The sequence below is a fragment of the Dunckerocampus dactyliophorus genome, chromosome 10 (assembly GCF_027744805.1).
Source record: "Dunckerocampus dactyliophorus isolate RoL2022-P2 chromosome 10, RoL_Ddac_1.1, whole genome shotgun sequence".
Taxonomy (NCBI): domain Eukaryota; kingdom Metazoa; phylum Chordata; class Actinopteri; order Syngnathiformes; family Syngnathidae; genus Dunckerocampus; species Dunckerocampus dactyliophorus.
In genome coordinates, this window is record NC_072828.1 from 15,103,161 (window position 1) to 15,130,819 (window position 27,659).

Genomic DNA, 27,659 nt, shown 5'->3' on the forward strand with positions numbered 1-27,659 from the left:
GCTATGCGCTCATGTTTGCTTTAATCAAATCAAATCAGGCAAAGGAAAGGCAAGGAAACAAGGACCAGGATTATTTGTGCACCTAATTTTTGCCTTTTTTCTTCTCGGTGCACTTGAGCTTTCACAGACATATAAACAGGCTGTCACTAAGGAAACGGCACTGTGTATGCTCATCTGGCCGTGACTTTATACAATGGCGTCGTTACCCTTGAGGATGTACAGTAGGTGGCCTGCGTGCATCAAGTCACCAAGACATGTGCTCTTTACACATTTACGCTAACATTTCTGGAGGAATCAGAGTGAAAATGCGATTGTATGATTGTAACATAGACAGATACTGTAATTTCCACAAGAAATTCACAATGTGCTGTAGATGGAATACTTTCAAATCAAGTGCAGCTCTGTTGGTGCTGAATGATTAAACAAAACTTATGCTGATGGAAGGTACAGACAAACGTTATAAATCCCATGGGGTTAATTAAGGCAGATGCGAGTTGTTCTCAGCACGGGACCAACCAGGGGTGGGGTGGAGGTGAGGGGTGGTTTGGGTGCAGTGCTTTGAGGATGTGACAATCTGCTGGACAAATCCAAGGTCTTTAGAGCCTGTGAACACGACACATGGCGGGGATCTGCTGAAAGATGATTCCCGTCCCCTTGCGCCGTCCGCAAGAGGTGACATTCTCCCACACATACAACCTAGGAGACCCGTCCTCCTCTTTCAGGACTCAGCCCCCCCCCGCCACCCTGTTAGTCCCCCACCACTACCACCAGCCTTTTCTGCTTGGGAGAAATACTCCAGGGATTAGCTCGGGCCAGGTTCTTTCAAAGGCCATTAGAGCAAATTACAGGTATCCTGTTACCAGAGTGCTGGGACAGGCCAGGTGAGGGGCGCAGAGGCCACGCAGGAGAGCAGGGGTCAGCTTGGGACAAAAAGACAAGGCCACCCTGGGCCCCACTCGATCGGAGTGTCTGCCCGGCTTCACAAACTGCTCGGCCCGCATCCATGAATGGCTCACTTGATGGGACCTCAGAGACATTGTCTCACCACTGTAACTTTAGCCCTTTTTTCTCTTAGTAGCCCCCCGACACACACATACACACACCTCCCGCTCACTCACAACCCTTTTTTCTTGTCTCCTGATTGATGTGGGCATGACTTTGCCAGGAAAACAGCGTGTGAACAGCACCGACATGGAATGGTGCGGGACAATGTCAACCAGTAATTTTTCTGGTTTTGGTACAGTAGTATCAGAGCCATGAAAGAGGCAGGGTGGCGCCTTTTTGACAAATTTACCACCTGACACTCACTTCTCCCGCCCTGTTGTGTTGAAAGCAATTGTCGCTGTCCGACGTATATTATATACGTACAGTAGAGGCCAAAAATTTGGACACACACAACGCAACTGATGGGATTAACTGCTTGACTGCCAGTCATGTTCAGAGCAGAGAGCTCCATACTGCCAGAGTTTTTGGTCATTTTTGCTGAAAGACCCACAGAATATTGAGTTTAGACTCTCTTCTTTCATCAGAAAAAAAGTTTGTTTCTAGCCTTTTTTTGTGTCTTTAGATATTGGTGGTAGAACAGAGGGTAGCTTCAACAAAAACACCTGATTTTTACCAAAAAACAGAGAAAAAGAGCTTTTTCTGCAGAGAAGCAAATTCAAGCAGAGTGACTTTGGGGTCTGCTGGATGTGGGGGTCAATCCCTGCTGCTGACCGATCCAGATGGCAGACATTCGTCAGAAGAATCAGGGTCGGGTTCTGAGTCACCCGACTCTGAACTGCTTCCGGTGTCAGGCTCCGGTGTCGCACAACATGGCTCAGCAAAGCTCACCACTAGCTTGTTGCTTCGGCTGCCATTGTCAACTGCCTTTGTGTCTTCGTCACCTACATCACCCATGTCACCTCTATCTTTCGTGATCGCATCACTACATCAGGCAGATCCACTGCCAGACAAGCTCTGTGACGGTGTTAGCTGCCTGTATTTTTTGTCTCTGCTCGATTTCTGCATGTGTTTCGTCATTTTCCTCTCTCAACCCACAATTTGTCTTCTTCATAGACAATCTGTCGCTGACGGTTGGAGGAAAACAGAACTGTTGCCCCCTACTGGGACAGAAATACATTGCCTACAGGTCAGAAATTCACACACAAGATGAATAAGACTTTGACTCTGTAGCTTCCGTGGAAAAAAGCAAAAGACGGCAAAAGACGTCAATAGACGTCAATAGACGTCTTTGACAGTCAACGTTACTTTTTGAAAAGACGTTAGTAGACGTCTTTGGCAGTGAAAGAGTTAAGTAGGCAAGATATTCCACTAAGTAACCCTGACAAGGCACACCTGTGAAGTGAAAACCATTTCACGTGATAATCCCTTATGAAGCTCATTGAAAAATGAAAAATCCCCAAAAAATGATAAGACATAAAATATATGTCTAAAATATAACACATATTTAGAGTTATTTCATAGTTATTTCAAGTACATAATTCCACATGTGTTCATTCATAGTTTTGAGAATCTACAATGTAGATAGTCATGAAAATAAAGAAAACACGGTATGTCCAAACGTTTGGCCTGTACTGTACATCACACCATATGCTGACATGCATCTCATTGTCTGATAGTGTGATGACATGTCACTCCGTGAAAGAGCAATGCCTTGCTTCCTGAGATCTGTGTGAAATGCACAGACGATTAAAGCAGCAACTTTACAGGAAGTCTGTGTAAAAGGGGCTTACGATTCAAGCATTTTTCTCTGAGAAATTAGTGAAAATACACACATACTCACACAACATTCACAAAAATATGTTTTTCCTTGTCTTATGCTTCCCAAAGCATATCCTGTTAAGGCTCGTAAACACAAATTTTGCGTGATCTCTCTTGAAAGGGGATTAACATTTGTAGGAGCCATTTATGCTTTGTTTGGGTTTAGTTCATCTGGTTTGTTTTGGGGGTAATTGTGGAGGGCTATAATCGGTTGACCACTGGTGGCAGTATGGAGGTATATAGGTGCGGAAGTGACAGGGCATGAATTAGGGTGACAGCAGGTCACACGGTTTTTACCACTCACATACTCATTTATTCAACGTGCCATAGCATTTGCCATTCTGGATATAGAATTTATTTTTTCATTTCATTTTTTCAATAAACATAACATTAACTCCAATGCAATCATCTGTGTGGACATTGCATTATTGGAGCGCGTTATTACCTGGATTCCCCGAACCCAGAAGCAACTAGAGTGAGACGTGACAGTCGCTACAACATTCATGCATTATTATGGGCCTGCAAGCAACACTCAGCAGCCCATCCTATTATTGGTCAAACCTATTATTACCTCTGTCAAGTGCAGCGCAACACAGAGGTTATGTTTTTGCCGGTGTTTATCTGTGTTTGTGTTCTTGTTTGTGTTGAAAATAACTTGAAGAGGTCTGAATGGATATGGATGAAATTTTCAGGAATTGTCGGAAATGGGATATGCAACACCTTATTAAATTTTGGGGGTGATGAGGATCACCATCTGGATGCAACATTGCGAGATAGGACCATTTTGCCATTTGTGCATATAACTTCACAGAAAATGACCAGAGAACTTGGAAAAAAATACAGGACAAGTTTCCAACAGGTTCTACAAAATATCAAAGACTGATCCAAAAAATGTAGGATTATTATTTTGGTGTGAATCACAATATGGGCGGAACGATGGCGCTTGGCGGAGGTCTGCACTCTCCGAGTGCTTCTGTAGTTTGTTATTCTATCTTATTCTGTTGCAGGTAATGCAAGGTAAAGATTTACCATACGACACATGGGCGGCACAACAAAGCCCCCCTGTTCGCCACCGCGCTCACGGAGAAAACTGTCCCTAGTCGGAGAATCTTATGTTACTCAATCAAGAGACGTGTGTTTACTTTACGTATTTTATTGTCAACATTGTCGTGTTACACTAAATATTAAAATTTGTTTTGCTTCCATTTAATAGATTTGATCTACTTGAGAGGCATGAGATGCAAAATATTCACTTAATTTTTTATACAACTTTTCATCATTAGTGTCACCGCTAAGCTGGAGCCTATCCCACCTGAAGGCTGTGAAATTTAAACCTTGAAATATATATTTTTTTAACTTTATCTCACCCGAGTACCTTATCACGATATCATCGTTATCGAGATTCATGTATCGCATATCGTATCATGAGGTATCCTGAGATTCCCAACCCTAATGTCATCGCTCAATTCGGAATTACATTAACCATCCGTGCTCCAGAGCCCCGATGTAAGACCTAATGGCAAACACACGTGTGCTGTCAATGTATCGCTATGCTGCAGCCGTCATGAGACTGATGATGTTGATAAAAGTGGTAGAGATGGCCACAGGGAGTTCCGTATCCTGCCATTTTCTGTCTTTTTTTTTTTTTTTAACAATCACACACACGCATTGGCCACACACACCCGCTTCATGCCTCACCCTATCCCAACTGGTGGATGACAATCTTAGCGGAGGAGCTGCGGAAGTGTTTCATTAGCCAATTACCGCTATAGTAGATAAGGCCCGCGTTCCCACAGTCCGCAGGGCTGGGGGTCAAATGTGACCAATTACCTAACCCCCCCTCTCTTCCATTTCAACCCCACCCCCAATCCCCCACCTCTACTTGCAGGACAGATTATTCTGTCTGATTTACCCCAAGTCAGACTGACTGACCCAGTGGTCCACAATCCACATCTGGAGAGGTCTGAGTGAGGTATTTTGGGGGGTTGTCTGTGTGGAGGCTTACTTTTTCACTCCTCAGCCAGCATTAATTAGTGTCTGCACACATGCCGCATGCGTATTATCCCTTACCCCAATGGTTCTCAAACGTTTTACAGTACTACCTCAAAATATTTTGATTTTGCAAGTACCATCATTTTTGCTACCTTAGCTTACAATCACTGTTTAGCCTAAAATAATATCATTTTTGTGGTAGGTTGATTCATTGAAGAAATATAATGATTTGATCCCAAAGCAAAATGTGGCTTAGTAGTTGGTGGAGAAACCTTCCTTTCTTGTAGTCAGTCACCAGAGGAGGGATTTTGGTTCGCTCCTACTTTCCAGGTACACTCCAAATTCGGAAGGTTTCGGGGCTGTTGTTTGATAACTCGAAGTTTCAGCTCCCTCCACAGATTTCCAATGGGATTAAGTTCAGGAAACTGGCAACTCCAGGATCTTAATGTGCTTCTTTTTGAGCCACTTCTTTGTGGCCTTGGACATGACCCATGCATGACCCATATTCAGCGTTCAGGCTGAGGCCAGGAGGTTCTCATTCTTGATTCTTCAGTGCTTGACGGGCACATTACTGGTATGTGCGGGTCAGAATGCTTGCTGGTTGGTAGGGGATCAAATATTTATTTTGTCTGCCTCTCTCTGTTAAAACAAACCAACCATGGACGGTTCATATCTTTGTAAGCGGGTAAACTTACAAATTCAGCAGGGGATCAAATATTTGTTTTCCCCAGTCCTATATGTCTTTAATATAACTTCTCTGGTGTTCCTCGGTACTACTAAATGGAGCCCACGTACCACCAGTGGAACTATTGCTACAGTTTGAGAACCAATCCCTTAGCCCAAGATGTGATTGTATTTAACCTCCAGGTTGCTGGCCCTCTGATGATCAAAACCTAAATTTACAAGCATGTAGGGGGCTCCACCAGCCAGGAAAGGTAAAACTAGCAGCCAACCTGAGGGGGAAGGGGGCACAGGGGGGCAATGAAACTGATGGATAGCGGAGGTGAAAAAGGTTAACCAAGAGTGTGTGCCTGTGTGGTACCAATCTTCCTGACTAAAGAGGCCTTTTCTTTAATCAAGGCATAGGGGGACAGCAAGAGCAAAGTGCCCTCCAAATCATGCATCACATCCATAACAAGCCAACGGCCCGCCTATCAAAGGCTTTTACAGATAGTTACTAGCAGAGCGCCTTTGTGACTCACAACTTCTGCAGTTTCCTGCACTTTGCTACCCTGGGAATAGTGGCCGGGATGGTGGAATCCACATTAGTCTGAGGTCATTCCCTCCCCGTGCCACTAAATTGCAGAAAGCTGGCTCACTGCTGCTGCATCTGTGGCTGGTTTAAGCTGGACGTCCAAAGCCAAACCCAAGCATGGAAGGCAATCAGGCAACGACAAAAAAACTTGTTTATGCTTTCCAATCCTGGTGTTCGTGGGATTGTAAACTGCACCGACTTGATGTCATTAACTACTGCAATGCTTCTCAAACTCTTTACACCAAGTACCACCTCAAAAATATTTTACATCGCAAGTACCATCGTTTTTGCTACCGCTTTGCCGTCACAGTTTCGCTCTGAATATGTCGCTTGGACTCCCTAGACATCACAATTTACACAACAGCTTTTGGAAATACTGTATTATATGTATTTTTTTGATAATAAGACTTGACTTTTGTATTGTATTTATCGGAGATGTTAGACGGCGCTTGGGTCAACAATCCAGTGGAGTGCAGGCTGACATCTGTCCCACCTGCCTATACCACTCACAATTTTGAATCAATCATCTTATTAACATGCAAGGATTCTTGTTCTCTGTTAGCGCAAGAACACAATTGATTTTGGACAATGCCGTCACCTAAATTATATGTTGCAAGAACCCAAGTGTTTTTGAGGTGTGTTTGTTGCTGCTTAAGGTTAAATGCATAAGGTAGCAGGTAGGGGTGTCACGAGACACCCGGCTCATGAGACGACACGACACAAGGTTGGGTCCACGAGAATGAGATAAGACGAGGCAATATTTTCACATTAATTTTAACAAAAGTACAATAAAAATATGACTGAAAAAAATATATTTTTTTAGCAGGTGTGTTTTGAAATGTTAATTGTCCCACAAATTGATGCTAAACGATATTATTGTCAGCAGTTTTGGAAACAAACAAACCCGTAATGCTATTATAATAATAATATATAATAATATACTTTACTATTTCATTTTTCACTCTGTAAAGGTGTGGAATAGGCATTTGTGACATGCATTTTCTCACAGGCAATTCGTACTGTCTGTCAAACGTTTGCAGCATTTTCTGAAATGTTGGCTTTTCAACTGTATTTTTGAGCAGCATTTCTTTTGCAACGTAGCAAAGTACACTTTCTGTAAACGCGCACCATTTGATCCGCTTGTATTTACTTTGTTGATCGAACGTCTCAGTGAGTGTTGAGGGACGAAGGCTCTGCATCTCGATGTGTAGTTATTTTCCCAGATAAGAAAACTGGATAGCGTGGATGTTTGGTGAGGTAAGTCTGTCAGTCCATCTGTGTTGATGGGTTCACCTTGCTCATTCGGTTTGAAGTCGGTGGCTGACATTTTGCGTTGCAATAATTTTTTTTACCCTCCTAATTTGTACTACGCCTGTATGTTACCTTGCATTGCATCCGCACAAGGCCTACTTGCAGCACTCTCTGTGTGTATGCAAGCGGCCCCGCCTCCCCCACAGAGACGAAGTGACTCTATGGCCCTGTCCACACCGGAACGTTCCTGGGATTTTTTTTGGGAAGGTTAAAAAAAAATTGCATCCACAATGTGCCAGATTAGTAAATAGTTGCATCCAGACAGGAACGAGTCACTCGGTGAAAACGATGTAACACACAAGGCACACCTACGTGTGGCGCTGGAAACAGACACGCATTCGGAACCACATGACACCAAACTATAGAAGAAGACAACGCATGCGCATAAGTTAATCGTCTTCCGGTTTCCAAGGCTCATCTAGACTTATGACGAAGGGGAATTACTTTGATGAGTCATTTTGGAGAAAGAGACAGCAAAAAGACAATGTTCAGATATTATTTTGACTTTTTGTCCAAGCTCACTTCTGGTCACGTGATGGTGACGGGGTGGTGGTGGGTTGGTCATCATCATTTCTGTAAAACAGCAGTTCGGCTGTCTGTACGAAAACGACAAGCTGGCGTTTTCAGATTTTCCCACTCTGGAAGTCGTTTTCAAAGAATCCCGTTTTAGGGCACCCAGAATGCCATTTCCGTGTGGATGAGAGGCTGAAACGATAAAGTACTTTGCCGTTTTGACCTGAAAAAGTTTCTGTGTGGATAGCCCCTATGACACGAGGTCTCACTCCGTTCGAATGCCATTCTTTTATGAAACGGCATTGTCCTATGAAGCGGTACTGTACCAATGCACAGAGTGAACTCTCTTCCTGCCTGCTTGGCAGCAAGAGACGATGAAAACAGACACATTTTGATCTCGCGAGAACAATCTCCTTTAAACGTTGTAATTTTGTTATGTAGAGGCAACTTTTTAACTTTATTTCATATTAAATAATTTAGTTAGCATGTGAGCTTTGTGGCCTCTTTACTACGTTTCCTTGCTTAGTTTTTATGCCAGTGCTACAACACTGTTGATTTGGAACCACATTTGCACCGAGAACCCTATTGAAATTTGGTGCAAGAATTGATTTGAACCAAGATTTTAGATAATTGGAGTCAGAGATATTCAGGTCACATTTCCACTTACCACAATTTTCAGCAAATCTTATTTAAACTTTCAGAGATGAATGTGTCATCTTAAAGCAAGAATTCTATTAATTTTGCACTTTCTTTAATTCTTTAATTATAAAATACATATCAAAGATCCAGTCATTACATGGGCCTTGTCCTCTCTCTCTCTCTCTCTCTCCAGTATAAATGATCCACTTTTTTTGTCATGTTTAGTGGTAAGTTTACTATTTTTGTGTCATTCATGTCAGCTCCTATTTATTGTATTTACATCCTCCTGCAACTTTAATACCCCAGCCAGCTTCAAGCGTCGGTGTGTGACGCTCAGGTGTGTTCCAGTGAGCGAGCACAGACGTGACTGACACTGCGGCCTCGGCTTGGCCCGCATTTCCATTATTATTCAAATGAGACGGGCACACAGGGAAGTGACAGAGGGCGCCAGAACAAAGTCAGGACTCTTGTCAGAACTGTCTCTTGCTCCACTGGCCAAACAGTGGCCTTGACCCCAATACGATCCACTACCCAGGAGTGGAGGGGGCAGTTGGGGGAAAAACATAGTCGCGATTGTTCGGAAAGCGCTGACCGACACAAAGAAAAAGACACCGGTCACTCCATTAGGTACACTATCCAATGGTATCCAATACAATACAGCAGCACAAATGCTCAGTTTTTGACACCATGAATACTTGAAATGCACCAAAACTGGTATATCCTCATCCATTTTGATTAGGACATTTTAGTCCTCATTGAATAGTTTCATTTGAGCTGAACTGATTATTGGAAGTTGTTTTGTTGAACGTTTCTAGTATTTATCTAAGATATACTGTATATACATAATACACATACATACATATACATATACTGTACATACATAATAATTGAAGGAGGCCCAGTGGGATACATTGTGGTTGTCTCTCATAATGTAGTTTATTATTATTTCTTATTATCTTTACAGTAGTGTTCTTCTTATTCTTATCATCATGATTATTAGTATTACCAGTACCATTGTTAATATTATTAAAAGTGAAAGGGTTTTTCTTGTATGCTGTCTTCTTGTATACTTGTGTACTGTCTCATGTAACCAATAGGGTAGCCATAATATTAGAAACAGCAGTCCTACATATCCACATAAATTAAGAAATGATCAAATGTATTGTTACCCTGTGATTGGCTGGCGACCAGTCCAGGGTGTAAACCGCCTTTCGCCCAAAGTCAGCTGTGATAGACTCCAGCATACACCCGCAACACTAATAAGGTTAAGCGGCATAGAAAATGGATATGTTGTTAATATTATTTACTTATAAATTCAAGAAATGTAAGCAAATTAAAAAAAATCACAAAAAACAGCTGGATCAACACCAAAATGTATTAGTTTGCCCCCTCCTCTCCAAAGTTTTTGAACATTCATACTTTTTGTGTAATTTTTAATAAAAAAAAATCCAAACGCCTCAAGAGAAAAAAATAATATAAATTTAATAAAAACAATTTTTTTTAATGCACAAAAAACCCTGTAAATATTATATAAATATTGTCACAGTCCTGTTGGACGCTGACAATCCCAGTGCAGTATTTAGTACTACACCATCCATCCATCCATCCATCCATCCATCCATCCATTCTCTTCCGCAGCAGTCTCAGTAGGGAAGCCCAGACTTCCTGGTCTCCGGCCACATCTTCCAGCTCCACCGAGGGGATACCGAGACGTTCCCAGGCCAGCTGTGAGACAAAATCCCTCCAGTATGTCCTACGTCTGCCCTGGAGTCTGCCTGGAACATCTCACCAGGGAGGCATCCAGACTTGATGCCAGAGCCACCTCAAGTGGCTCCTCTCGATGTGAAGGAGCAGTCGCTCTCCTCTGAGCTCCTCCTGTATGTAGCTCCTCACCTTATCTCTTAGGTTGAGTCCAGCCACCTTGCAGAGGAAATTCTGCAGCTTGTCCAAGCTCTTGCTCTTTCGATCACTACCCAAAGCTCATTTGTGAGGGCAGGAACGTAGAATCTAGAGCTTTGCCTTCCTTTTCTTTTCACCATCACCATACAGTACAGAAACCACATGACTGCAGACACTAGGCTGACTTGCCTGTCGATCTCAACCAGATCCTGAGATACTTAAACTCCTCGATCTGGGGCAAGACCTCCCTCAAGGGTGCAATCCACCCTTTTCCGGTTGAGAACGATGGCCTCAGATTTGGTGGTGCTGAGTCTCAACCGAGAATCTTCACACTCAGCTGCGAACCACCCCAGTAAAAGCTGAAGGTCACATAGCCATGATGAGGCCATCAATAGCAAATCATCTGCAACTACAGCAGATATGAGATCCTAAGGTCCCCAAACTGGACACCCTCAATGCTTTGGCTGTGCCTACAAATTCTGTCCATAAAAATTGTGAACTGAATTGGTGATCAAGGGCAGCCTTGGCGGAAGCCATCATTCACCATGAACAGGCTTACTGCAAACTTAATGCGAACCAGGCTCTTGCTCCAGTTGTACAAGGACTAAACACAAACTTGCCGAGTACCCACCACGGAACATAGTCGAATGCCTTTCCAAGTCCACAAATCACATGTGGACTGGTTGGGCACCCTCCTGTATCCTTGCAAGGGTGTAGAGCTGGTTCAGCGTTCCATCACCAGGATGAAAACCACATTGCACCTCCTGTAGCTGAAGTACGATTAACGGCCATACCTTATCTACAGTACAGGAATAGACTTTCCTGAGTGTTTTCTGAGGAGTGTGATCCCCCTGTAGTTGGAATGCACACCCTCCGGTCAGCCTTGTTGGGAAAGGGGTCTACCAATCCAGTGGTACTGTTAGGCCTGTCACGAAAACAAATTTTGCTGGACGAGAATTGTCCTACAAATTATTGCTGAGAAACAGTATTATTTTCAACATTATTTTGAGACCATTTTTTCATTAATGTAATGATAAAATATCTATTTAATATTGTCAGTTAATACAGTTTTTGAGACCATATTTTCATTAATGTAAGGCACGACGAAAATATTCTAGTATTAGCACACGACACACGCCGTTAGCAAGCAGTGCACTCACTGTGCACTCAGTCATCCAGTCATTCAGTCATTCAGTCATGCACCTGTTGCCCTAAAGACGCACAAACCCTCCCATGCCTTGTTTGATTTGGGTCAGACAGAGGGTTCACTCAATCTGTTCATTCTGCTATCGAAGAAACGCGGCCAGTTGTTGAGACAGATGCACAGATGCATGTGAATTCTCTTGTCATCCAGCCTGTTTGGTAGAGAGAGAGGAGGAAAACAAACATTCAAACATCAATATCTTGTTGCCGGCAAAATGATCACGTTTGTTTTTATTTATCAGGCGGTTAATTGATTTATGGATCATCGTTGCGGCCCTAGGTACTGTTCACGACTTCCAAGCAGTGTTCAAGTGTTCAGTGTTCAAGTGTCAACCAAAAGCATCCAGCACCTTGAGGACTTCAGGGCAAAACTCGTCCACCCGCTGCTGAGAAGTTTTTTGACTACCTCAGATACCTCAACCACGGTGGTGGACGTTTTCACCACCACCGCGTTCATGTCCTCATACTTCCTCTACGGAAAGTGAGGAAACACCTTCCATGCTAAACAGTGTCTCCTAATGGGCACCATGCCCCCTCCAAAATGGGAAAAACACCCGCCTTCACTCACATACGCACACACACACACACGCACACACACAAGCTCACAAGCATTACAATGGAGTGTGACTTACAGGCTGGTTCATATTAGTCATTTGGGAGAGGAAGCACAAATCTTTTTTTCTGTTCAGGGTACACTTCATACTGCTGCAATGGCACGAGTATAAACACAGGCGCATGCATTCCAAATGTACACACCTTCAAAGAACACCAAAGCAATGCCAAATTCACATCCCTGCTGCTTGGGAAGCAGAGAAGATAAAAAGCAGGTCCTTGTGGATGTGTGATCATGTGAGGACCCACATGTTTTTAAACCACACACATTTGCATTCATTATCTTCAACGATGACTCATTCCTAGCCTCAGTTTTTATTCTATAAAGAGCTCAAACTTCGACGAGAGGAGGGGTACACCCTGGACTGGTCGCCAATCGCAGGGAACATATAGACATGCTCACATTCATACCTACCTGGACAATTTAGAGTCACCAATTAACCTAACATGCATGTTTTTTTTAGAGGAAAGCAGAGTACCCGGAGAACACGCAAACGAGGGGGGGAACATGCAAACTCCACACAGAGTTTGTGATGATTCAAGAAGAGATTTCAACCCAGGTCTTCTTGATATCCTGACTGTGTGGCCAGCATGCTAACCACTCTTCCACCGTGCGGCCGCCTTTGATCGGCATCGGTTTGTAATTCAGTTCATAGGATTATGCAAAAACTACAAAACTTTACGTAGCGGTGCACACATTCCAAGGAAGAAGTCAGTAAAGTTTGATCTGGATAAAGTTGTGGTTACAAGAATGACAGATTAGATGAAATGAGCTTACTTTGTTTTCTCTATGAACCAGAAAGTAGCCTGCTAAATTGCAAACAGACAATATAGTTTATTGATAAATCGTGATAAAACTTACAGCCTTTATCCTACTGTTTTTAATTGAAATTATTGCAGATCTGTGTTGCCAACTTGGCAACATATTTTCTCAAAAACGACTAGCGACTTTTTTTGGTGCTGTTGGAAAGTTTTCTGGTATTTAGAGACTTAAAAGTGAAAGCACGTATTGTTCTGCAGTTTCTGTTGTCACTGAGCAACAGTGGGTGCTGCAGAGAGGTCCGCCCACCCCAAATCAGTCACAAGTGGTCAGTGCGCAGTCAGCTCCAGCAGCATACAGAGCATAGTGGAGCTCTACACATCCATGAATCAGGCATGCGCAAGGTGTGATGCCACTGTGGGGGATCTCGATCTGTTTCACACAACGTAAATATTTCTTAATCTTCATTAAATTACTACTCATTACACTCAATCCTCATTCAGACTGGGTCACTTACCTGTCAGTGTGTCAGAACGTGTGAAAAATTAAACAAGTAGTCCTGTTCTGCAAGAGCTAATACCTGCTTTTCTTACTAAGGAGTTGGCAACAGTGCTTACGCTGCTACGTCTTTTATTGGGCATAGCGAAACATGGTGGGGCCCGCTATCAAAAAGTTGTGAGCTAACTGCACAACAAAGTAAGTAAGAAGATGCACGTTTTCTACAGTGCGACACCATTTATTGTGCTATAGTGAAACCTGGAGTGAGATATTTCACCTCCTACAAAGTGTAAGGATTTTTCAACAAAAAATTTCTCCATTCGTTATCGTAGTTTCAAAATTGAATTCCAGTCGTCCCTCGCTATATTGCGGTTTGAACATTGCTCCCTTACTCTATCACGGTTTTCAAAAAAAAAAAATCATTAATAAGTGATTGCTGTTTTGTGGTTGGCTATTATTCGTGGTTGGCTATCATTCGTAAAAAAATATTGAAAGACAAGCTATATGTAGTATTCTGGTCACTAGGCATCAGTAATGTTATAATGATGAGACATGACATTACATTATATTACCTTCACAGTGTATGGAGTCAGCCAGAGCATGTCCAACGTGAGTGAAAAAAACTTTCCTCCCATTCCGTGCAGAAGTGGTGCCTTTTTGGCTTCTTACGTCCTTCTTCCCCACTCCGTTTAAAAAAATTCTTAAGTTTAGAATAAGTAAATTGGAGAGGCTAACTATTTAGCTCGATAGTTTGCTATGTTAGTGACGGGCCGTCTCTTATGTCCCTGCAGTGATGTGCAATGTGGTGTAAACCGGTACCGGGCCGTGGATCATTTGGTACCGGGCCGCACAGAAAGAAAAAATAGTTTCCATTATTTTATTTTTTTTATGTTTTATTTTGAAAAGTGGCCAGATTCTCTCTGTTACATCCGTCTGTCTTGACGCATGTCCATTGTGCGTGTGCTAACTTTGTCTCATGCCGCACAGATAGACTACTACTGTATTTTTACCATTTTTCTTTCACCTCATATTTGGTGTCAAATGCTGATACTATGTGGGAATGCATAAAGGTAAGTTTTGATGACTTATTGAGTGCTAATGTGCACATTTGTCTCAAGTTAATTCATGCTAGCGCACTGCCTTTTACCACACACGTCAAACAGCGATGTAATAATCTCTCTGGAAAAACTTGGCTGGAACTTGAACTGGTGGACGGTGGGTCGGAATTCATTTTGGGCTTTTAATTTGATGTTATTCATGTCTTACTTTTACACAATACATGATAAATAAGATCGCAACAACAATGACTTACCGCCCTCAGTTGGTCCTGTGAGTCCAGTTGCGGTCGGAGATCCGTGACGAGGATTGTAGTTCCGCTGATCTGCTGGGGCCATTTAAGTAAAGAGTTTGGCTTCTCCAAAAAATAGGCGTTCAGAAAGCCTCCTCAAAAAAATTCAGACTTCACAAATCGCTCGGTGTTACAGTATATTTGTCACCGGCCGTATCACTGTGCACTGTCGTCTGTGCATTCTTGTGTATGTGATGAAGACGCTGACATCTTCCTCCACTGTGTAAACAAGATGGCTGCGGTGCTCCGTCGCAGTAGAAGATGTGAGCGTAAACGTACATCAGTGTCAAGTTTTTGAAGGGGACCTTTCTAATCCATCTTTGCATTACACTGCGGGTATCTAGCAGCCCACTTATTTCATGTCCAAAGCGCACACACACACGCACACACACACACACACACACACACACACACACACACACACACACAGTTTCCAGTGTTTGTCCTCACCTCACAAAGCTGCTAGTGCAGCTTCAGGCTTGTGTATATATAAAAAAAACCCACCTAATCTTAAAAACATGTAACCGCTACAGTTCATGATGCAGTTATCTGCATGCTGGATCATCTCATGTTTTCTGGTTTGTGTTTACAGACGAGTGTAATCAACTAATTGTGCTAAAATGTCACTTCCATGCATTCTCCTGAGGCGTTGGTGATTTGACAAATTTCAAGTCTATTGCCGTTGTAAAGTCGATTTTTTTATGGCATGATTGCCTGACAGCGAGTCAATATTTGGCCTGCATGTTGTGCTTGCTCTATTTGTGTGTGTGTGTAAGTGGGTTATTTCAGCTAAGAGAGAGTGTTTAAAGTCTATTGGGGCTTTATGGAGCTTCTTCGTGCACCTGTGATAATAATTGGAAAAAAGATCAACCTGCACGTCACGCGTAAGACCGGAGGAAACGCCTGATTTTACTGACTCTTATTACTTCCTGCATGACCAAACCAAACCATGCATTGGAGGGTTTGTCTGTCTTTAGGGCAACAGGTGCATGACATTCCTCTGTAGTGCCAGACTGACATTTAAAGCTATAAAGTGCAGTAAGGACGCCAAGTCCATCCAGCAGGGGTGCTTTAGTCCTGGACCAGTGGTTAAAGGCTTTCCGACACACGTCTGGCTCAGTTCAAGAAGAGTCAAAACAAAGCTCTTAATGCGATCATAGCAGGGGGCATAAATCTGTTTATGGATATCTAGATAGTGAAAAAAAGACATTTTTGAAGGGAACATTGAACGGTTCAGATTAGTCCAGATGATTGGTTGTAGTAACAGCAAATGACAGCAATGAAGCGACATTAATGTGGTAAACAGTAAAACACGGTAACAGCCACCAGGGATCGTCACATCAAAGGCATACAAAGCTTCCATATTTTACACAATTGTTTTCTGGTTGTGTTGGCACAATACACTGCCGACCATGAGGGACAGACATTATAACAAATCCACTAATAAATCAATAAGGCTTAATCAAGTGTGGGAAGGAATTGATTTTTGAGGCAATTGAGACAAAATGGAATCCACTGCTTCGCTGCAACGAGCACAGGTGCTGTCGATTCAGTCTCAACTAGTTTGGTGCCTAAAAAAGGACGTGACATCAGCTATGGCAAACTGAGCTACAGTACATCCACCTGTTCTGTTCAACATATAGCCGTAATACGTATACATTCGTATAAAACATATTCATATTATTAAAAAAAAACATTTAATTGAGCTTCAAGCCCACCAAGTCCAGGTGTCTAGTCCTGAAAAAGGGTAAGGTGGAAGAGATCAGAATCCCATCAGTGACCGGAACACCAGTCAAGAGCCTGGGCAAGATCTTTGACAGCTCCCTGCGGGTGTCAGCTGCCATACAACGAGAGAGCAACCTGACCACCTGGCTCACAGCAATTGACACATCTGGTCTTCTAATTCAAAGCCTGGACCTACCAGCATGGAGTCGTGCCAAGAACACTCTGGCCGCTGTTAATCCACAGTGTCTCATTAACAATGGTAACGGCTCTAAAGAGTCCATCAGCCAGTTTCTCAGGAGATGGCTGGGACTCCCTTGGTCCTTGAACAGTATCGACCTGTATGGCCATTCCACCAAGCCGCACCTTCCTTTCAGTGGCCTAACAGAAAAGTACAAAGTCTCCCACTCCACAGAGATGTCGATGTACAGGGACTCTGCAGATGCTAAAACTGCATCAGTAGGAATCCTTGTAAAGGTTGCGTGGAGGTAGCAAGCATATGAAACCGGAAAGCAGAACCATCTCACATGAAGTTCCAACCTGCACACCTGAGGCCTGGTAGACACTCCTGAGTGTGAGCTCATCCAGAAGAGGGGCACCCTGGAGCACATCTTAAGCAGCCGCTCCAAAGTGGTAGGGAAAAGGCGGTACCCTTGGGGCCACGGCTGAGTGTTAAGAGATCTGGAGGACTCCATCGGCACAGCGATCCGGTGCAGCAAGACCTAGGCAGCCCCCAAACAGTCAATCCCCTTCGTTTTAGGGCGACAGAAGGCACAGCATCACCAGCCAAGCGCTACAGGAGGACTCCTCTCCACCTCTCCGGACTGGCAACGATCCAAAAGGCGCTAAGAAATTCACTGGTAATATTTGGGACTGCTTTAATTTCTTTGCTCATTTTGTTGTCATTTAATAAATCGTTTTCATTGTTATTGGCCAGTTATTTGACCCACATGTGCTTAGCTCCACCCACACCCAAATGTGACCATAAAATCAAAAGATCACTTGACCCAGTGCAGAACTGTACGCTGTGCTGGTGATTAGTAGAAAATTTATGTCATTTTGTGACTCTGGTTAGTGAATGTCATGAAAACAACATTTAGCCCCCACCAAAAACATTGCGCAAATTAGGTCATTTTCATAGAAGCATGTTTGCCATGTTGGTGTTGGAGTTGCAATGAGAAAAATGCTAACTTTTTGTTCTTTGAAAGTTGCATTATGTGATTAATGGTGGCTTGTTTTTACAAGGGCGTCTAATCCTCCTAAATCAATAAGGGAGGAACTTTTGGACTCCTTTGGATAGGTTAGTCATGGGGAATGATGCAAATCGAAGCTCACATAATTCTTCTTTTCCTCTGGCTCGAGGAATATTAGAAGAATCTTTTTATTTGCTCTACAAAGCATTGATGAATTTGTATAAACCTGTCAGAATATCAGTTCTATTGCTTCAAAGTCCAAGTGTCCTGTTGGCAGGCCTTGTGAAGTTGTCTCCTTTGTGAAAGCCTTCACACCCACAGGATGTCACGATAAAGGAATCGGCTGCCGGAGCCAAAGTCAGACTCTATAAACCCGCTGATGAACCCAGTAAATCCCAGAGAGGAGCCAGACTGCCAAAGGTTGTTAGCTACTAATTGCTACATTTCGAGAGTCCATTCACAATACGGCACCGTGGCGGCAGAAAGCGGGGATATTCGGCTAATTAAAGTGAAACCAACACTCTTGTCCCAACAGCGTTCCCAGGACTTAGTGTTCTGGGAGCTTCTTGTATTTGGTGGTCAATAATCTTCTGTACTTTACAAGCAAAAGTTCATCATTCATTGCGTTGGGATGATTGATTTTTTGGAATTCGGAAGATCCACCAATCCCCTTTCACCCTGTACTTAATGCCTAATGAGCAACTGGAAAAGCTCCAGCACACCCCTAGCCTTTAATTTTCACCTCAATACCGAGCAGATCACGCCCCCCCTGCCCTTCGTCTTGCCTCATTAACATGCGGATTCTGTTGATGCCGCGTACCAAAATGCGCTTCCTGAGACCAGGTGCTTCCCTCCTCTGCCCTCTGTGATTCGGTCACGCGTTCCTGTCTGAGCTCTATCCGAATTACTGCTGTGTGGAGAAGTGGATATAATTGCTCTCCACTGTTGACATAACCACAATAACAATAAGCAGTTAGTGTGATTACTGTACATGCTGTGTTCTTTAACAAAATGTCATCGGCAACTCGTGTTCAGGCATGGATATCGTTTTTGTAGGTTCTTTTGTGTGTAACCTCAATATTATGAAGGGAAGTAAAGCACACCAGTTCATTCACATTTACTTGGGCTTTTAGAGAGATACTGTATGTGTTCATTTATTTGGGGTTATATGAGATTGATGTGTTAATGGCTGTATTTTCAAGGCACATGACTAATTTTGACATGACTGTAATGACATTGGTGGCACCCCCTGTGGGTTGTGCTCAAAATGCTTTGGAAGACATGCTAGCATACATCTAATACAGGTATCCTCAAACTTTTATAACCATTAGACAAATCGTCAATGACTCATGGCCAATTAGTAGCTCAGTCGTGCCTGTGCCCCTGCAAAGACCTTGTCATCAAACCTGCTCAAACTTTACAGACGGGTGCTTGTTAGACCCTTAAATGTGTGTACCAAATTTTGTGGTGATTCGGTTAAACAGCCTAAAGTTACAGCGGGTGTTTTTCTAGGGCCCACTGAGCATGGTGAGAACATTTCAAGTCAGTCCGATTTACGGGGTTTAACGACATAGGATTTGTTCGAAAAATAATAGCACAGGCAATACAGTCGGGGTGCATGTTTTGACTAATTTTCACCGTTTTGTGTGCTACGGTTCAGGAGTAGAAGCTTACACAAAATTAGGACACCTCATGATTTTTGACATGACTCTATGTATCATGAGACTTGTTTATTCATATTTTCATTAATATATATATATACAGTGCGCTACACAATTTTTAATCTTCAGAGATATGAACAGTCGCTGTATTAACACACACTCAGTTGTGGGATCAGTGCCATTGGTAGTGTAGTTGTTCACATAGCTGACTTAAATACAGCTTGTGTGGGATATAAATATCCGCTCAGTCTGCTCTTCCTACTCTCCCTGCAAATTGACTAGCGGGCAGTCTGTCGTTTGCCTTTCTCCCCTTAGTCAGCTGGGATAGGCTCCAGCTCCCTTGCTGTGACCCTGGAATGGGCAAGCGCTGACACTCACTGCGCACTCATCCTGGCGTAAAGTGCTTGGCAGCGTGTCCTGAGCATCTAAAACAAGTTTGACTAATTTCCACAACATATTTCATCAGGGTGGAAGATTCCCCCGACACTCCACTCCACCCACCCCCCCTGCACTCACACACTGGGCGCCATCCAACTCAAACACGCTTGTGAACTCAGAAAACCCGAGAAAAAGTCAGTAAACACAACACACGCCCCGGTTAGAAGAGTTCTTTGGCGGATCTGGTTGGACTTGTGCGTTGAGGTGACCTTATTTCTTCAGTGTACCAATTCAAAGTCCTTTAATTGCATACGTGTAACTGCTTTTCCGAATATTTAATGGCTTCTGAGTTTTATAATTTCCTAATAGCATAAATGTGAAGTGGTTTTTGGATGTGGCCTTGCAGCTGTTGACCCAGGACAGCATATGATGCCTATTTGCCTCTGGAACTTTTGTAAACACTTGTGGGTGTGTTTTCCATCCTTTAAAAATAATAATTCAAAAGAAAAAACATATCAAGGCGCCTCCCCTACTCAGCAAATTAATTTTAGCAACTTTTTAGTGAACATGTCTCAAATGGTGGAGCTAGGGTCCCTCTACAGTTGAAAGGTACAATTGAATTTTTAGCCACTGTGGGCAGCGGTAAACCCAAACATTTGTTAGCAAGCAAAAATAGGGCCAGTTAACATACAGTACATGCTAAATGCTAAAACGTGCCTTTAGTAGAACCTGGTCACAACTGGACATACCATTTGTTTTGTCTGTGTGATTTTTGGCGTTCCCCAATTTTTGTTGTTCGTGGAGAATGTAGTTGTGGTGACCATGAAGGAGTAAGATCTCGACACGCGTTCAAAATATCTGAACGTGCGTTGGCCGCACTAATTACGTATGTGGGGTATGTGGCGCCCGACACACATAGGAGTCTGCAAGTGCGACGTACAAAAAAATTGCCCAAACCTGATACCAGCAAAATGTACGAAAGACACAGGTTGGCCATACGGACGACGCACGAAGACAAATGAAGTGCATAAGTTTGTCTTGCAACCTGAAAAAAACGTAAGCACCGGTAAAGTTTGTCTGACATGACAAAGAACCTCTGCGGCCAGTCTACAGCTCGAAAATCAGCATGTCACACGTGCGCCCTCTGGTTCTTGCATTTTTGTGCACGTAGATCGGCCGTAGGAGCCTGTACATCCGGTTGTGACGTAGGCTTAACATCAACTTGTAGAACATGCAACTTAGTATGTTTACTATCTAGCAGTTAGGCTTGTGCTCACACAAATCAAGTGGTGTCCTGGCTGGTCCACCGTTAAAAGAGACCATGAAAAGCAGTGGCAATGTGAGATATGCTATTCTCCTTTTCACAAGCCGGCGTACCATCCAAAACTTTTCTTTATTTCGAGGTCCAATTACTACAAATATCATCATGGGGCTAGGTTAGCTTAGCACTGTGGATGCAGAAACCCAAAGCCTTAATGCTTGTATGTGCTTGAGTGCATATTTGTGTGCATTTGCACATGTGTGCACAGGTAAAGCAGGAACGTCCCACTGCGTGTACTTTGAAGATGTAAGTGATACGTGTTTGGACCGCCCTGGCTCTGATGAGGCATCTGCAAAAGGTGCATCAATCTCAGCCTGACAGCTCATTCGTCATAATCAGTAACTCAAAACACTTGCTGGGGTTCTTTCATTGTTTTCAATCTCTTCTGTCAATCCTGTCCCACTTCTCTCATCCAAAGCCACTTTCCCTCCCAGTGGCCCCCTCCCTCAGCTGCTCCATGCCACCGTTCCACCGGGATTGATACAATATTTTCCAGCCCTCAATTAACGTAGCACTTGTTGACTAATTCCAACTGTTTTTGCACCTGAGAGAGAGGGAGCCTGGAAAAACTGAGTGGGGTGGCGGTGAAGTCGACTGGATCGACCGTACAGGGCAAGGCGAGAGGGGACAGAGAGAGAGGAACGATCAGCCCGACTTTTAAAGCAGCTGTTGTGCCTTTGTAGTCAGTTAGCTTTCGTCTGGTATCCGATTCACCCATGCGGTCATTAAATATGTATGACCTCCCACTCTAATCTATAGCCGCGGTATCAGTATCAAGAATTTCTGTGGGCCAAGAGGCTTTAAGTCTGATTGAAATCCTAAACAAACGATATTGTGGCATTTCATGCAGTGACCGCAAGCGTTTTTGACTGTCGTTTTGGCTCGACTTGTTCTACACGCCCACCCCTCCTTGTGAGAACCGTTCTTTCCACCGAAGGAAATGAGAGGATGATTGCTAAAGTGCACAAGGACGTAAAGGCGGAGTGAAACCGACACCACCTGAAGCTTGAGTGACGTGAGCGAGGCTGGAAATGCTTATAGGCACAGTGGCGATTTTATTGTAACCACTTAGGCAGGCGATTTGCTGGCAACATACAGTAGATTAATACAATTGCTTGGATTCTTTTTCTGTTATCTTCACACGAATGGCCTGCAGCTTGTTGCTAGGCAGACTTTATAGGACTCAATCATAACGTCCCTATATAGTAGTCCAAAACAACATTAGCATTTGCCTGTCATAGACAGCAACAGGACCAAGAAGTTATACATACACATACATAGTATACTATGGATAGAATACAGTCATCCCTCACCACATCGCACTTCCAATTTCTTGGCTTCACTCTATCATGGTTTTTCAAAACATATTAATTAATAAGTTATTGCTGTTTCCTGGTTGACTACGACCTATTATTAGTCAAAAATAGTATTTTTAAGCAAAATGTATCTATTTTAGCCTAAATGAAGCATTTTCAAGCATAAACATGACTAAATGAACTAAAATTCAACTATGAGACATTCAGAAAACGCATTGAAAGACACGATGTGGTTTGTACTGTTTTACACTGATCACTAGATGTCAGTATATTATGTTACATTGATGAGACAATAGCCACCGCAGGAAGTCACGGAAGTAAAAAAAAAAAAAAAAAGAAACCGCAAGGAACTCTCCCAATGCTATCATGTGTGAGTCTTTATTTTGCCTTATTTTCTCTTACCATGTCGACTATATTAGGTAATCCGAGTGTAAAGGTGTTATTTCATGTCTAGAAGGCTCTAATAGTATTAAAAATTCTATTTACAAGGTTGTAGACTGGTTTTCTCTGCTCTAATTAGAAAAATATTCAATTTATAAATAAGGAATCCTACTTCGTGGAAATTCACTTATCACAGTTGAATAAAAACAGATATGCACAGTGCTGGTTTTAATGATTCTAACACTGGTTTATTTAAACATTAAAATAGCTGGGTAGACTTCATAGGGCTCAATCATAACTGCCCCATAGGCCACTAGGCTCTTTGAATAAGGGTTGAGAGTGCTGTTCCCCTGGACAGGAACTGGAACAACATGACAGACATACACATACTGAAATTAGCAGTATAATATGGATAAAATAATTCTTTTACATATTACGCAAAGTAAAACTGCAGCGACGAGTGCTGGATCTGGTGGCACCCTGCCCCTAATATTGCGCTATAACTTAAAATAATAGTAAAACAGCAGCTTACTAGCAATGAATTCCAGCCGTTGACTGCGGATCACCTACACCTTAGCGTTATTTAACAATGTTACAATACAGTCAACCGCTATAGTTTAGTGCCTACATTTATTGTTTTTGGCTTCATTATCAGCTATCAAATGCAATTGACCTGCTCATACTTGATTGCCCTTTGCATGTGCACATGGAAATGTATCCACCGTGTGAGTAATACAAGATTAAGAAGATTAATTATTGTCTTATCTTATCTTATTAACCACAGTGGCATAAAAGTAAATTGGAGTTCAGGACTTTTGGGGAAGCCCTGGACGTAATCTTTTTTATTTTAATTGTGTCATAATTTATGAAATACGGTAGCGCTAGAAAGGACTAAATGTTGAGTTTCACCAACTTTTTTGGCTAAAGACAAATTTGGTTGTTCACCAGTACCCAAACTTACGAAAATAACAATTAATAGTTCACAGCGCTTTCCTCAGTTACTGTTTGGGAAAGATGAAACGGTGTTGAATTATCGGCTTTGTTCCAACATTTGGTCACTTACAAGCTTCTGACACTTTTGAACTGTACATTTATTGTCTGCAACTCCTTTCACTGTGCTGCTTAAATTCTACAAATGCAACATTATAATATTCAATTGCTGTTGTAATACAGTAAATAATAGTAAGGAGACACAATTTATTCAAGAGGAGACTGAAGGCAGCAACTAACTAGGGCACTGCAGCAAAGTGGAGACTGGGGAGTATTAGGCACGGCAGGGGAGGGTATGCTAACATTTTTCACATTCTCAAATGTTACACTGACAGATGTGCTTGACCAAGTACCAAGTACTAGAAATAGTCCATGGAAAAGCGTCAATAGCAAGTAAAGACGAGTAAGTACCATGCATATTTATTAAAAAGCGCTTCAGTGCAATGAATTCGTGACTGAGTGAACATTCGATGTCGTATATCACAATTTAACACCACCATAAGTAGCCTCAACTTCACTTTCTAACAGCATTGGATGGTTGTGAAAGACTTCCAGGTGCCTCGTTTGGAGAGGTTAGCAAATGTCACTCACACATTGGAACAGTGGCAACAGCACCGTGAGTGACTTTAACAAAACAGCTGCTCCTTCCCCATCAACCTCGGTAGCCATGTGGAAAAACTCTGACTCACCCACTCATGTAAACAAAAAAAAGCTATTAACAAATACATAAATATTACAGTCAGAGGCATTACTGTGGGCCTGCCTGTCAGTCAGGGAGTGACGGACATGGAGGCGAGGTCAGCTCATGAGTCAGCTCCTCTGACCTGGTCAAATGTCTGAAAGACATCCATTGATGGACACAATGAGGTGCGGCTGCTGCACTTCTCAGGTGTCCTCTAACCGCATGCACACTACAAACTGTCTGGCTCTAGCAGGGCCTCTTGCATACAAGTTTGTGTAATGCGGGGACATAAAAAAGTCGCAGGTTTGTTTTTTGAGGACATTTACGCATATTAAGATTGATAATGAGGTGCCAAGAGCAGTGAGGGAAAAAATTGATGCCTATAGGAAGTGAGAATGTCACCGTTTAAACAACCAATCTAGTGCTCTAAGACATTTGCACAGCATCAGTAAGACTTCTTTCCTCATCAAAGACAACCCACACATGACATAGCGTGTGTTTCCGTGTCCACCTGCTACTTACAATTGATGCACTTTCTTCACAGTTTGGACAAGTTAATCCCCGGTGTCCCTTTTTATTTTTCCATGCCCGCCTTGCCAACTGATGCTCAATGTCTTTCCTCAAGAAAAAAAAAAAAAGCTGTCCCTTGAGGAGCCTAAATCCGCACCGGGTGTCTTACCTAGCAACGTGTGTCTCACGCTCTAAACACAACACAAGAAGCTGCAGGATATCCCTATGAACGGCTATAAAAGGCAGCAGATAAGAAAGTCCAACCATAAAAATAAAACGTCACAAGTCTGCTCAGGACAACGGCAGCTACTTACTGTCTGCGTAGTTTTTCCGCCGCGTGCCGTCCACCTTGCCTGTTTTGTCAATGCACAGGAAGAACTTGTTGGCCGAGTAAAGCCGCCGCAGCCTCACATCGCCCTCGAGGTGGTTGTAACTGCGAGTGTGTCTCTCCAACGTCCATGAGCAGTTCAAGCTGCCTGCCACCACCTGGAGGGGTTCGTGGCCTAACCCAGGGGGACAGGCCCCAGAGGCAGCGCCGGCGGCCACCAGAAGTAAGACCAGGCATGCCAGGCAGAAGGAGGCCGCGTTGGGCAGCGGTGGGGGAGGTTGGCGTCGCCTGAGAGCAGGTTCAGGAGGATGGAGGTGAGCTTGGGATGGCGTCCATCTGCACATGGTGGGTCACACTCCCGAGGTGCACCTTATTGTGCAGGCTGTAGGCATGCTGATGATCAGGAGACGTCCCAGCGGAAGGATGGATGGCGAGGAGAGGAGAGGAGATGGCGAGGAAAGAGGGGAGCCACTCACAGAAGACCCATTGGATGGTGATGTTTGGGCTTCCTACTGCAACAAGCTTGTCAAAGTTCCTGCAGAGGTCATCTTCTTGCCTTTCACTTCATCTTCAGTGAATGAAAGTTGCTCTCTTGTCCGGTTTCCTCCTCGGAATGAAGTCTGCCTTCCCGTTCCAAAGATAAAAATCCTGGGGTTGAAGGATGATGCTTGTGCGTTTATGTTTATATATATGTATGTAAATGTGTGTGTCTATGCACCTTGCGATGCTCCGCTGTTTCCAGCTGGAGAGGAACAAGGTGCCTGTCTGAGCTGCTGACCCGTGGCTGGGAGGGAGTTGAATGAGGTTGATGACTGACTGACTGTGTGTGTCTGCATGTGTGTGTGCGTGTGTGTGTGTGTTAGCGTGTATTACTGAGAGAGAGGGAGAGAGAGAGAGAGGGAGGGAGAGGGCTGTGTGTGTGTGCATGTGTCAGAGTGAACGGCAGCCGGGCGAGTGTGTGTCAGCTCGCTCACACGGGGCAGTGAAGCAGCAAGCCGACGGCCTCACGCTCTTCTGCTTTGTGTGCAGCCAGCCAGGCACTCTTCTCCTCAGTGGGAGCACCGGTTGACTTGCCCTGCATTTTATTCTGGGAAGGGCTCGTAGCAGCATCCAAGAAGGTAGGGTGGTGGGGTAGGATTGAAAGGAGAGGGCTGGTAAGGGGGGGCTAAGGCGGGGCCTACAAACTCATTCATAACCATTTGGGCCAAATGAGAAAAGTTGATAAATTAGTAATTAGTTCTATAAGGCCTTCATTTGTTGGCTGAAACTGGACTTTTCAGTGACCTGTAAACACATTCTACTGAAATTATACCAGGTGGATTTGTTCCGAAGATGTGAAAATAGAAACTTTTAATAGAAAGTTGGCATAACAAGCCCCGTTCCATGGTCTTGCAAAAATAACACTGTAATACACGTCAGGCCAGTAGTTGCGGATGTCAATGCTTGTCCTTGTAGATCCAGAAGTTTATGTACAGAATCCAGAACTGGATGTACGTTATCCCCCAAAAGTGAGTTAGCCCAAACATTTTTATTACAGTATATCTCCACTAGAGACAATACAATACAAAGTAAGCTCACGTACAACTTGTATGGCAATATAGATTTCCTATGCACTGAAAATAAGTCAACATAGTCATTATTACCTAAACAGTTGGTGAGTAGAAGATAAATGTGTCTTGCTGACAGCCAAGCATGATGGCGGTTGTTGCATTATAGTCTGGGGCTGCATGAGTGCTGCCGGCACTGGGGAGCCGCAGCACATTGAGGGGAAACATTCCAACATGTACTGTTACATTGTGAAGCAGAGCATGATCTTCTCCCCGGGCCACATGGCAGTTTTCCAACATGACAAAGAGTCCAAACACACCTCTATGATGACAAGTGCCTTGCTGAAGAAGGTGAAGGTAATGGAGTGACCAAGTGTGTCTCCTCCAAACCTGAACTCAATTGAGCACCTGTGGGGTATCCTCCAAGCTAAATGAAGGCGGAGGAGCACAAGGTTTCTCACATCCACCAGCTCCACTAGTGATGTCATAATGGAGGAGTGGAAGGGGATTCAACCAGTGCAGCTCTGGTGAATTCCATGCCCAAGAAGATTAAGGCAGTGCTAGGTAACAAGAGTGCTCACTGTAAATATTTACACTTTAGACATATTTTGGACATGCTCATACTCATTGTGTTGCCAGTAATTTAGACAATAATGGCTGCATGTTCATTCATTTTTAGTAAATCTACACTGCTATACAAGCTGCACACTGACTACTCTAAAGTAGTCTACCTGTATATCCAAGTTTACTAGCATTACTAGTATTACTAGTAGAGTTTTTTCCCTGAAGAAGAGATACTAAAATAGTGGCACCACGCTAGCATGCTAGCACCACCTA

At 43.3% G+C, this 27,659-nt stretch overlaps 1 protein-coding gene across 2 annotated transcripts in view; it reads right to left on the reverse strand.

The window, feature by feature from the left end:
* Positions 1-26,242, reverse strand: part of fgf22 (fibroblast growth factor 22) — a 41,821-nt gene extending 15,579 nt beyond the window's left edge. For both annotated transcript variants that reach the window (XR_008572626.1, XM_054789007.1), the window contains exon 1: positions 25,262-26,242. Coding sequence is in view for 1 of the 2 variants with exons in the window: in XM_054789007.1 (XP_054644982.1) it covers positions 25,262-25,619 (358 nt within the window). In the remaining variant the exon portion in view is untranslated. The remainder of the gene's footprint in view (positions 1-25,261) is intronic.
* Positions 26,243-27,659: the final 1,417 nt, after the last annotated feature.